The sequence below is a fragment of the Phodopus roborovskii genome, unplaced genomic scaffold, assembly GCF_943737965.1.
Source record: "Phodopus roborovskii unplaced genomic scaffold, PHOROB, whole genome shotgun sequence".
NCBI classification, from domain to species: Eukaryota; Metazoa; Chordata; class Mammalia; order Rodentia; family Cricetidae; genus Phodopus; species Phodopus roborovskii.
This window is the reverse complement of record NW_026125506.1, coordinates 471,772-485,253: the sequence shown is the minus strand read 5'-3', so window position 1 is coordinate 485,253 and position 13,482 is coordinate 471,772. Positions and strand designations below refer to the sequence as shown.

At 49.8% G+C, this 13,482-nt stretch overlaps 1 protein-coding gene across 2 annotated transcripts in view; it reads right to left on the bottom strand.

Moving 5' to 3' along the window:
- Positions 1-13,482, bottom strand: part of Galnt9 (polypeptide N-acetylgalactosaminyltransferase 9) — a 63,212-nt gene that overhangs the window by 27,244 nt on the left and 22,486 nt on the right. For both annotated transcript variants that reach the window (XM_051176393.1, XM_051176395.1), the window contains exon 2: positions 8,430-8,610. In XM_051176393.1, coding sequence (XP_051032350.1) covers positions 8,430-8,610 — 181 coding nt within the window. The remainder of the gene's footprint in view (positions 1-8,429; positions 8,611-13,482) is intronic.

The window sequence follows — 13,482 nt, the reverse complement described above, 5'->3', positions numbered from 1 at the left end:
ACCTGGGCGCTGGAGAGATGGCTCAGTAGTTAAGAGCACTGGCTGCTCTTCCAGAGATCCTGAATTCAATTCCCAGAACCCACGTGGTAGCTCACAACCATCTGTAACTCTAGCTCCGGGTGGATCTGACACCCTCTTATGGACTTCAAAAATACCAGGAATGCATGTGGTTCACAGACATATACATATATGAATGCATATACACACATATATACAGGCAAAACATCCATATACATAAAATAAAATCCAAATAAGAAAGGGAAGGAGAGAGGAGCGAGGGAGGGACGGAGGGACGGAGGGACAGAGGCTGGTTGGTTAGGTGACTTATACTTGTAATCCCAGTACTTGGAAGGATGAGGCAGGGGGGTCACTATGAGTCTGAGGCCAGCCTGGATACATTGTGAGTTTCAGATCAACCTGGGATAGAATGAGACCCTATCTCAAAGCAACAAAAATATGGATAAAAGAGGAAATGAAACTCAGGTAATTAAGTGAAAATAAGGGATGGGACCCACTGAAAGCTGTGCCAAAGTAAATAATGTTTCTTTTCTCAAAATGGAAAAAGCTGTTCAGTTAAACTCACTTACATTTGTGTGACACAGAACGCTATAGGAGAGCTACGCTGGGTGGGTGCCACCTGACCCTTTCAGACGCAGGAGTGTGAATAAGTAGCAACGGTAGACAGAGGCGGGAGGAACTGGGTATGAGGGAGAATAATACCAAGGGAAACCAAAGGTACAAGTCTTTATTACAAAGGGGAGAGAGGCTGGAGAAGAGCTAGGGGATCTGACCAGGATGCAGCATCCAGAACAGCGCCGGGATGGGGGGCAGGAATCTGCAGGACTTACACACATCCCTAATGTTTTCAGGCAACGTTTCCATTTTGTTCCAGTGCTCGGCAGCTTAAAGGCACTTGACAAATCTGACAACATGAGTTCAATCCCCAAGACCCACAACGTGGAAGGGAAGAAATGATTTTTGCAAGTTTTCCACTGACTTCCAGACATGCTGTGGCACGCACACACGCCCCAAGCCCACAAATCAACAGACAGACAAATAAATAATGTAATTTAAGATATTGTATATATAAGGAAAGAAAATCACAGGGGTGCACAAACAGGCTTCCTATCCAGCCTCCTCTTCAGTCACATAGGGATTGGGCGAGTGGGGGGTGGGGGGAGGGGTGGGGGGATGGTAGGTGGGGGAGTGGGGAGGGGTCTCTCTTTAACTAATCACATCCATAGTAGCTCTGATTCCAAATGAAGCTCTGGAGTCCTGTAGGTTAATATTTCAGAGTGAATTTGGGGGCACAGATCAGTCTGTGACACCAGGAACAGCAACGTTCCTTCCACGCTCAGACTGAGCTAGAGTCCAAGGGGCTTTTGTGTCACTTGAGAAACAGGGACAGCATTTGCTCACCGTCCACTGTTTGTATCTTTTCAGTCAAGATTTCTCTGTTAGAGATGAGCACCGTTCCCCTCAGCTGCAGGGGTTCAAACCAGCATCAGGAGTGGGTGTCCTGCGCACAGCACAGCTAAGGACCTGGCCTCCCCCAGAAGTCACCTCCTTCATGGCCAGGCTGCACACCTCCTGAGCTGCCTGCGTGACGTTCAAGGGACAATTGCTGCCTAGCACCACATCAATATGGACTGCGTGTGCTTAGCCGTGGAGATTTCATCACTCTGACAAAGGCCTCCTGACAAGAAGCCCTCAGTCCATTTATCCGTGGAGGGAGAAAGCTGGAACCTATAATTTCGTGAACTTGCGAAGCATGTAAAACAGAAGGAACTGCAGCCACACAGAAGGAACCCCACAGCTCCGTGGGGGGAGGGGCGCAGCTGCTCTCTGCACCCCTACCCTACAGGCCACTGTGTCACTGGTCCATTACTGGAGTCCCTTGTCCATGGTTTATGTCTACTATTGCTGAAGTTCCTTCCTTGAGGAGGGACGTGGGAGGCAAATAATATCTACTTCTCCTCCTAAGACCCCAATAACAAACAAGCACAATTCTACCGAAGTTCACTCTGGGGAGCAAATTGGGCCTTCTTAACACAGAATGCAGATGAGGAGTGAGTTACAGAGCTGTGAGGCTGCCCTGGAAAGGCCACACCAGAGAATCTCTAGTCAGCAGGGATGTTGATTTTCCCACGGCTTCACAAGTGAAGCCTTTCCTATTCTTCCCTGTCCTGTATGCTTTAGCCCCTTCCCGAGGCCACGTGTGATTAGAGCAGAATTGCATACAGCAACAGGTGGAGAAACTAGACACTCAGGTGACCATCTTGTAATCATTCCTACCCCTCTGTGATGGAATGCAAACAGCCAACATGCCCAGCTGTATGAACTTTTGCAAGTGAGATGGTGGCTGGTTTGTTCTGGGGACAGTTATGTACAACACTCACCCAGAACACGGACCTCATGCCCATGTCCCCCACCTGTGTCCTCTGCTAAGGTCTTCTCTCCACTAGTCAGTCCTTCAAGAGAAGATGATGGTGGACATATAGACCAAGTACCATTTGAGCATCTGTAAACCAATGCCATGTGCTTTCAAGAGGCAGTGGCTACTGGGTCAGGAAGGACTGTACCATTGTTTCTGTTTCTAGGTTAGCTGGCTGGAAGCCAATGGACTTGGCCACTGGGCACATGCACTTGTTTCAAAGAACCCTCCATTGCTAGAACTGGTTCACTGGAGTCTGTGCTTTGAGAGCGTGCCCTGCCTCTGGTCCTTCGCCTAACAAGGGCTTTTGAGAGGGAGAGCTCCTACCTCCCCTGTCCTCGGTCCCCAGGGCTCAGCCTCTCCTCACTGCCTTCCCTTTGGCATGTTGGTTGCTTTCCCTTGCTGGTTGTAGCAGCCTTCCTCTCACAAACACATTGCCTTCACCGAGAAGCCCAGGCTCTCCTCACACTCACCATGCACTGGTCTGGGAAGTGGGCACAGGCCTCTGGACTCCTGGCTACCTGCAGAAGAGAGCCAGGGTCTCCCGGGAGTGGAGGGATAATGGATCCTCCCCAGAAATATCTATGTCTGCCCAGCAGAAGCACAGCATTTGATGGTGTGCAGGAGAAGACAGTGTTCCCCATTGCTAGAACCTGGCCTTGTGATTAGGAGACCCTAGGAAAGATGGTGGGAAATAGCTTCATTCTGTAATTATTTCCAATAAAGACATGGTCAGAGATAAAGACAAGCTAAGTAGAGAGACACACAGAGAGAGAAAGAGACAGAGGGAATGCAGAGAGATAAAAACAGAATAGTGTCATGTAGTCCTTTAAATACCTGATAAATACAGAAACGTGTAGCTGCTGGCTCACGCCTCACATCCTTACACACACACACACACACACACCTGAACTTTTGCTGTTTGTCTAATTTCCCAACTTCCCTAGCCAACACTGAATTGAGGGTTTTTTGTTTTTTTCACTAAAAAAGGTCATAGGATGTTCTCTCCAGCAAGCTTAGATACAACACAGAGCAGAGCCCATTCCACCTCCAGTTCTGTCCCCTCCTTAGGGGCACTGATGTAGGTCTGACAAAGATCTTTGCTACTCTCTATGTGTTATGGAGAGTTATAGGCTACGTGCACTCGGAGGTACCTTGTACTTCTTCAGATAAACGATGACTGTTCAATATGGAGTCAGTGTGATGCTCTGGGCTGAATGTGTGAAGTGTTCATGAGGCAATGTCTCAGGCTGCCCTGTGTCCTCTCCTAACCTTGGGTTCCCTAAAGGTGCTGTGTGGGCTAACATAATGCTTGTGACCACTCAAGACCCCAGGGCCCCAGTGTCACAGATGGGGGAAAAAATAAACTGCTATTCCTTGGCCCCAGAGTAATTTAGTTCCTCCCAACATCAATACCATCCATCATGTCTGTCAGAGAGGGAATTAACCAGATCTCAGGTTTTCTCATGGCTGGCCACACTGTCTTTCAGACTTGCTGTGCACCAGGAGGTGGTTGCTAGGCCTTGTTCCCAAGCCCTGGCGGAGTGTAGTCCTGTGTCCAAGCAGAATAAAGTAGTGTGCTCAACCATGAGGACTGACAGGAAGCAATCAACTAACTAGTTCTCCAAAGTTGGGCCCACATGGGTTTACTGTGGACCCTGCCTCCTCCCATTGCAGCATGCAGGGGGGTTTCTAGAAACCCACGGTTCAGCATGAGCTGGAAGAGGAGGGTTGAGGCAGAAGCTGGGAAGTGCACTAAAGGGACCACAGTCTGCAGAGGGCGATGGGGGAATCCTGCCACAGAGACGGCAGGAGTAGCACACTTGCCAAGAACCTGAGCACCTCTCCTCAGATGCCCACATCATTGGTGCTAATGGAAATGCACGGGGCTACCCTTTGTGTCCTGGGAAGATAAGTGTGGGATGACAAGAAGTAAAGCAGTGGCATGTCCCTGAGAGCCACTTAACTTCGACACATGTCTCATGCTGAGCTGAGCCTCAGCAGACAGAAAGCCGCTCATCCGGAAACTGTGCCTTCATTTCTGGGAACATTGTATGGGGAGGCTCTTCGAAGGCAGGTCCTTGGGGACAGTGCTGCTGCCATGCTTCGTGGCAGCACCCTGCCTTGCTGTGAAACACAAGATCACCCATGCAGAACACGTTTGAGTTCAAAATCAAACACATTGCCTTCACCGAGAAGCCCAGGCTCTCCTCACACTCACCATGCACTGGTCTGGGAAGTGGGCACAGGCCTCTGGACTCCTGGCTACCTGCAGAAGAGAGCCAGGGTCTCCCGGGAGTGGAGGGATAATGGATCCTCCCCAGAAATATCTATGTCAGCTAGGCAGCCACCTCGCTCCTGCCTTCCCGCTGCCGTCGAAGAAGCAGGGGAGTAGTGACTTCCACTAGCCAAAGCTAGGAGACACTAAGGATCCAGAAACTCTCAAAGGGAGACAGGAAGGGACCTCAAACTAGTCAGAGGGTCACCACCTGAGCGAACTAGCCACTCATAGACAGGCAGCCTCCCCTACCCCCACAGGTCTGTCCCCCCTGGCAGTGACAATCTACAAACGTTCCTGGGTCACTGGTGTTGGCAGATCTCCCAGATCCAGTTCACACATTATGATCTGGGCCAGCTCAGCTCTTGGTATCCTCTGCTGACATCCAGCAGCTGTGTCAGGCTGTGTGCTGTCTTAGCCTAGGACCCCCTACTGGGCTGTGGGGGCTCAGTGGGCCCTGGTTCAGAGGCCACACAGCAGGAAAGGGGAAGGTTGGACTGCAGGCTTATGGGGATTGGGGCATACCACAGCTAATGTACTCTGTGTCCTGCTCTGTCTACTGAGAGGCCTAGGGCCAGCCCTGTGTTCTGTGGCCCTCCCCCAGCTCCAGTGGTCCACATTTAAGGATGTAAGGACGGTGGCTTTTGCTGGCAGGTTAGGTTTCAGTTTTTAGTATCAGGAACAGGTCTGGAGCGCCAGAGAACAGTTGCTGGGTTGGCTTCTCTACAGGGCCTTCCAGCTGTCATGCACGCCTCTACCAGAGTAGGGCTAGCTGTGCAGTCAGGACAAGGCCTTGCTGTCCACAGCTCTACTAGTAAAACCCAGGGCCAGGAGTGGAGGCACATAACTGTTATCCCAGTACTCAGGAGGCTGAGGCAAGAGGGTTGTGAATTTCAGGCCAGCCTGGACGACATGAGGAGATCCTGCAGAAAACCAACACCAAAACAAAACAAATGGGGGAAAAAAAAATCCATGGCACTACAGAACACAGGTCATATGTCATGTCTTCAGGGAACCCCAGTTTCCCAGAGGCCTTCAGTGTCCAAAACTCCTGCCGTCCTCACAAGGACCAAGAGCACAAGGGGATGGGGGTACAGTTTGTCCAGTGAACAGTGCAGACCTATCTGCCAGCCTGATCAAGGAGCCAGCTCAGCCTTCCATTTGCCACACACCCAGTCTGCACTTATCGGGGCTGACAGCCAAGCTGTTCCTAGCTCAGACGATGAATATGCATGGAGACTGCAAACATGTGACAAGGGACACCATGGTTGTGGCTTCTGGGGAAGGTTGTTCGTTTTGATGACACTGTTTAATTTGGATTTACCAGCTTCCTTTCATCATCCCAGGAGCAGGCTTAGTAATCAACATCTATGTGATACACTTTGTGCCATAATTAAAGCGGCTGCTTAATTAGAAAAGCTGTCCACCCCCAGACAAAAGGAGTCCGAGGATAGCTCTGACAAGGAAGCGTAAGAACTCATTTGAGTGGATGGTGCTGCCTGTGGGTGCTGGGACAGACAGACACACATACACATACTCTCTCTCTCTCCTTCTCTCCCTCCTACAGCCCAGTTTCTGATGGCCATGATAGGGGTGAAGCCCTTGAGGAAGTCACAGCAAGAAAGCTTTGAGGGAGCCTAGGCTGAGCTTGCAGTGATAAGTTTTCCCACTTAGCCACCCACAGACACCTGTCACTAAACACCAGGTGTTTGTTTGCCGAGTAGGCAATGCTCACAGACGCCACTGACGTCACCGCCCACGAATTCACCCTGGCATTCTTCGCCCGGTGTCCAACTGCTGACTGCACACAATAGCCTCTAAGCTCATGACTCAATGCAAAAGCCATTTCTTGCCATGGTTCTCGGGGTCAGGAATTTGGAGACCTCTACAAAGATTCTAGGTTGGGAACTGTCCACTTCACTTTGCCCATCCGCCTGTATGCTCCAACGGCCTGCTTATTCCTTTTTTTTATTTCTCAACAGCTCTAACATGTTCCTAGCGCAGTCTCTCTAGGCTGGTTTCCATCATGCTTACTCTCTGACTGGCCAGGCCTGGCACACATGTCTCATCTACCATGGAGCTTTCTTGGCCACGCCACCTGAAACCACACATGAGACATGAGTGAAGAAATGCTGGATACACTCGCCCTCGGTTTACTCACTGGGAGGGGGAAATGCCCAGCAGGGAGAGCTCACTGTTCCTTGGCAAGACGAGCGGGTGACATTCTGACACAGATGGATTGTTCATGTCAGAACCCTACCCACACTCTCCACCACTCTCCCAACCTGAGTCATGAGAAAAAAACATAACAGGTCTCACCAGGTTCCATCACAGCGTGTCAACCCCAAATTTGAAGGCAGCAGCTAGCTCCCTGAGTGTGTCTCATGATGTAAATAATTCAACTTCTGAATATCAGAAAATGCCCAAAAATAAAAAAAAATAAATCAGGCATGAAAAATACAGGTTATTTTTGGGACAGCTACTAGGACATCCCAGGAGCTGCAGTCTCTGCTCCACGCTTGGAGGATCACCCAAGCCCAGGCACCATCCTGGGAGCTGGTTCAAGCATAGCCCTGGAGAACTGTTCCAGATTCTGGGCCTTCACAGCCACTGACTCTGGGCTTTGGCCATCTTACTACTACCTAAGCCCAAGCACAGACCAAAGTGGAGGTTGAGAATGAAGTCTTGGAAAGCAGCCTGAAGAGCGTGGGGTGGGGTGGTCCACTCCTCTTTTCTCCATCACTGCACCCACTGCTCTATGATGCACCTCCCTGGGCTTCTTGTTCCATCCTCCTCCTGGCCCCACCCTCTGCAGCAAGCTCCTTGACAGAGTTCTAATCTTAGGTCCACTGGGCAGCAGAGAAACTGCAAATAGACCCACCCACTCATTTACCTTCACCAGGCCCAGTGAGGCACTCTGGCAGTACACTGAACCCTGAGCTCAGACATCAGGGAGCAGTGGAGAATTTCCCTCCTGTCCTGGTAGTCTGTGACAGAGCTCAAGGGCAGCCAGCTTGCTAGTGCGGACTCAAAGCCTTGATGCTGGGCCTGGCTAATCCTCCCATCAAAGGAATTTGTTCAAGCTCAGCTCTGGTCAGGCCCCTTTGTGCTTTCGGAATGAGATGATAATCTGGGACAAGAACCAGCCCTCAGTGGCACAAGCAAGGCCATAGCAATGAGTAGGGTAACTCTCTTGAGTCCTTCGCTTCTCTGTTTGGGGGAAGAAACAAGATAGTCACAGCCTCTGAAGGCCTGGCGACACTTGGGATTCACGGAGCAATGTCAGTACTGGCATTGCAGCAATAGCTGCAAAAGCCAGTGAGGTGAGCATGCTGAGCAGCGGCCAAGCCTCTAGCTCAGGTGTCCACGCTTAGGTAATGTAAGTACATGCACACAGCTGTAGCAAGACTCACATAATAACTCCACCACCTCCAGCCTGCCAGCCTCTGAGTCCAAGGGAAAGGGGACTGATCCAGTGGCTGGGTGTCAAAAGATAAATATAGCAGACAGCAGAGGGACAAGAGAGACAGGGACAGAAAGAAAAAGAGTTACAGAGATTGAGGGAGGCAGAAATAAACAGAGAGAGAGAGAGGAGTCCGAAACTTGGAAAGATTGAGGGAGACAGAGAAGAGACACAAAGAGACCAAGGGTCCATCTGTAGCCCCGTTCAGCAGATTCCCACCTTCAGTCCTCAGCTGCTGAGGCCAGGCTGCTCACCTCTTGGGCCTGTAGTCAGGGATGGTCCTATCCAGGGAGATGCGGTCACTGAGCTGTGCATTGTACCCAAACTCCTCGAACTTGCCCTCAGCCTCTTGGCTGTCATCCTGCAGAGTGGCCGCCACTCCTCCCTGGCCCAGGCCACCTGGACCCTCCACCAGCCCGATCGGTTTTGCAAGGCCTGCAGAAGACAAGAAAGGACAGGTCAGCAGATCCTTGGAGTTGCTCCCAGCACACTCACCGCAGCCCAGTGTGTTGTGGAAGAGGGTGGACAAGGGGGACATAAGTGAGGGCTGCTTTATATGACACCATGATGGTAAGAGTAAGTCACTATGCATTCACAACAGAACCCCAGCAGCACAGGAAGGCCCAGGAGGACCTTTAACCTCAGCTATGAGTCCTGTGCCAATATCAGTTCACCATTGTAAAAGATCATTGTGCTGACCTCAGATGCCACCAGAAGAGGCTGTGAACTCTCTGGACTCAGACCCAGTGAGATGGCAGCCTGAGTTCAATCCCGCACCAAGCGGAAACCACATGGTGGAAGGAGAGAACTGACTCCTGAAAACTGTCCTCTGAGTTCCACCTGCATGCTGTAGCATACATATGCATGCATGCACACATGCACATGCATGCACACACACACTCAAAAACACACACTCACACATGCACACACACTCACAAACACACACACGTACACACACACTCACACATGCACACACACACTCACATACACACAACAAACAGTGTAATAGAATCTGAAAAAAGAGTAAAGTTAATATATAAAATCTAATTGTAGAGAACTAAAATAAACTTTTCAATACTAAGTCATTGTCCCCACCCTGGGCATGGGTAGTGTTTTGTCTTCCAGACCAACTGCAAGTTGCTGCCCCACACAGTTTCAGTCTGAGGACACAAGGGATAGATAAGTCAGGGACAGGGAAGCAAGGCATTGGAGAAGAGAAGCCATTGAAGAGGGGCAAGGTCCAGAAAGCTAGGAAAGAGACTTCTCTGCTCAGTCTTAGATGGGGTGGGAGCTAAGGAACCAGCGAGGGAAGGTTCTCAGTAGTCAGTGGGCATGGCTCAGAGCATTTCCCCTAGAGGAGCTGTAGCCCAAGGCAACAGCTACATGCAAAGACACTAAGTACCCTTTGCCCTCCTGGTTGGAGATCCAGCTAGGTAATATGAGGTGTGAACTTCCATACTCCAAATAGCCAGGATCCTGGACCCCTGTATGTCTGGAACTTTCCATTTCAATTGTTCCAACATAGAATTGATGTTTGTGTGAGATTGAAGAATATGCATTGAATATAAAATTGAAAATTATGAAACACATTCCTTCACTTGCTTATTTTTTTCTTAATATTGCAACGTATCTAAAAATCATGATTTAGATATGAGCTCTCCTGTGGCCCAGGCTGGCGTAGAACTCACTCTGTAGCCCTGGATGGACCCCTCCCCTGCCTCACCACCACATCTGGCAAGAAATCCTATTATTTTTAAGCACATTACATTTTGTGCCTTTTGTTTTGAAAGGGAAAAGACAGACACCTCCTAGGGTGCCTGTCACTCTTTCTAAAGAAAGAATAGACATAGAGTCCAGAGAGTTCACAGTCTTGGCCCCTCTGCATCTCCTTTAGTGGCATCTTGTCACATGCAGCAGCTTCCAAGCTGGCAGGAGAACAGCCCTGACACCCTCAGAACACTTGTCCTCGGATCCTGCTGGCTGGCTGGAGGATGATGTGGGCTGTTCAGGGGATGCCAATATCCAGCTTTGGAGATTCACTTGTAAAAGCAAAAACCACACTCGGTCAACTGTCCAGTCAATACAGACCACATCACCTGAGCTCATTTGCCTGCAAACTCCACTCTTCAAAGTACTTGCCTCTTGCTGGCCTGCTACATCTTTCCATATCTCAGCCAGTACATAGGCATTGTAGCCATGATAGCCGTATGGATCTGGTTCCTGCTTTGTGAGCCAGAGAAAGTCCCAGGGCTCCTCAGTGTGAAAAATGAGTGGAGTCTGTTTCCATCTCCACCTACGTCTCCTCCCCTGCACCGCCTTTCCCCAATTTTTCTCAACTCTGTTGTATTTTTAGCAATTCTGGTGGTTACCCTTGTGACTTCAAGAGGAACACTGAAGGCTCTATTTCTGGGAGCACCAACTTTCGCCAGGTCCCTTGATGCCCAACATGTAAGATGAGGGACATACAGGCTTCTTGCCCATGGCACCACAGTGTCCCCCAAGGTTGTTCGCAATAGCCCTATCATGCTCTGCAAATGCAGGCAAGAGTCTGTGAGGTTTTAAAGCAAGAAATGGATCAGTATTTATCCTGTGATATTACATTGAACAGAACTTGCTGGGGAGTCCAGCACTGAAGAACCCACCAGGACCAAAATGTAATTCCATCACTAACCAACCTCAGGGCACATAGTGAAGAATTTTTCAAATATCAAGGCAATAACTGATTTTTACCACAAATATTCTAAATTCCCAGAGCCATGTACAGTTTGGTTGCTTTATGTTGAGCTGTCTTGCTCTGGCACGGGCATACAAATATGGCAGTAACGGTGTTTGCTGGCACACGCTCTGCAGACATGTCCAACTCCCTCATTCCCTATAGCAACCCAAGGTGGTCAGTCCACTAGGCACTTCAATCTGCAGATTAGGAAACTAAGATGCAAAGAGTCAAATAGCACAAGGTCCCGGTGTTAGAAAGGACATGACCACACTCGGGTGGCATAGCTGGGGAGAGCCGGTCTCCGTGCTATATCCCAGGCTTCTTAGCAAGGTAACTGTGGAGTAGACTCCAGCCTTTCTCACTGCAGAGCGGAGACAAGTGGGTCTCAGCAGCCTCACAACTTGTATTGTCTTGCCCAGCCACCATCATTTGAACCCTTCTTGTGCTCAGCCTGGGCAGGCTCTCTGATTTGTGAATTCCACATCTCCTTAGGTCTGGGACTTGCTTTTTTTCTGGACTGAAAAGCATTACCAAATCATATCTCAGAAGGAGATGCAGTATGGAAACAGGATTTTTTTTTTCTTTCTGTTTTTTCAAGACTGGGCTTCTCTGTAGCTTTGTAAACCAGGCTGGCCTCAAACTCACGGAGATCCACCTGCCTCTGATCTTTGTGAGTTCGAGGCCAGCCTGGTCTTCAGAGCAAGCTCCAGGACAGGCTCCAAAGCTACATAGAGAAACCTTGTCTTGGAAAACCAGAAGAAGAAGGAAGGAGAGAAGTAGTATAGTATAGTAGTAGTAGTAGAAAGCAGCCTTTGCACTGTTTGGTGGAGGTGGTGGATCTAGGACCCAGGCCAGCCTACACTGTAATAAAGTAGATTTCTGGTGCTCTGCTGGTCCACGCCTGGCCCCCACCATCCTTCCTAGCATCTGACCCCACAGGACACACTACACATCTTACCTTTCTCAGAGAAGTCTTGCATATAAATTATTTTTCTCATTGCTGGGACAAAATTCCTCACAAAAGCAACTCAGGGAAGGAAGGACAGATTGAGGGTACAGACCATCAAGGTAGCAGGAGCATAGGCAGCTGGTCACTCCGGAAGCAGAGAGAGACGAATGTTGGTGCTCGGCACACTTTCTCCTTTGTGTTTAGTCCAGGACCTGAGCCTGTGCAATGTTACCACCCATCCAGGGTGAGTTTTCCATCTCAGTTAATCTGACCTAGAAACTCTTTCACAGACAAGTTCAAAGCTTCATCTCCTAGGTAACTCAACATCCTCCTAGGTTGACAATCAGCACTAACAAATCACATCCTGTTTTCAGAGTGTGCCCAAGGACCACAGGAGGAGTTCTAGGTGGTACATGTCCATCAGTCCTGAAGGACACACATGTTCCTTGCTCTTCGCAGGGCTTCGCAGAGCCCCAATGGAAGATATGGGACAGGAACACTGTCTCTGGGGAGACTCACAAGTGGGTTCCACACAGACTCAACTCTGAGGCTCTAGTCAGGGGCCTCCAGTAGAAAGGGGTTGGCATGAGCAAAGCAAATATCTAAAACCAGCCTGGGAGGGTGCCCAAGTCAGGACCTCCTGCATGGGCCTCAGCTCCCCTCAGTTCTCGGGAGTGGAAGCTGCACCAGCTACACTGATTGAAAATTCCAAACTGGATTTTGCCTTTGAGGAAGGTCACTCTGGCACCTGCCTGCCGGGATCCTGGCCTCTCATCTCCCTGCTTTCTTCCTGCATCAGCTCAGATCCCTTTTCACAAAGATTTCTTGCAAAGAGATGGAATTGCTTGATCTTACCAGGAAATGAGGGCAAGCCTTGAAGGACACCAAGATGACCTCCCTGTGATAGAAAAGTCATGGGGCCTGTTTCACCATATTAACACTCTATACAGCCACCCGTACCCTGAGCCTCTGACGAAATCCATACTGAGCTGGGCAGCCCCTTCTGGGTAGCAGCGGTAGAATCTCCTCTCTTACTCTCCGCTGGGGCCCTGTTTTTATTGCTCCAGGCACAGCACATCCTGGGCAGGAGGGGCACGATGGTTTGGGGTAGAAGGTAGGGGATGATGTCACTTCATTCCTTCCCAGTTCTCAGGATCCCCAGCTCGCATGAGCAGGACAAGTGTTATACCCACACAAGACCAGACTATACACACTACTGTGGGCTAAACTGCATCTTCCAAATATGTTTAAGATCAATGTGTTTAAGTCCTGGTTTCAAGAGTCACGAGTGTGGTCCAATTGGGAAATAGATGTGATCATAGTAAAAGGAAGCCACATGGGATGAGGCTAAGTCCCGAGTCTAGCATGGCTGGCATCCTCACAGAGAAGGCCATCTGTGTAAAAGGCACAGTCAGAGTTGGGACCACAAGCCAGGGACATCTGGAACTTGCAGCAGCTGGAAGGGGTGGAAAGCCTTGCCCTGGAACCATGAAAGATAGAACTTGCAGCCTCCTTGGCTTCGAAGCCTGTTGTTTGCCACACAGCCACAGCCCGTACCATGCATTGTCACTTGGACCTGACCCAGCTCTGCTTATATCTGGGTGCAGAAGATTCTGGTGTATGGACTATTCCTCACATGGGG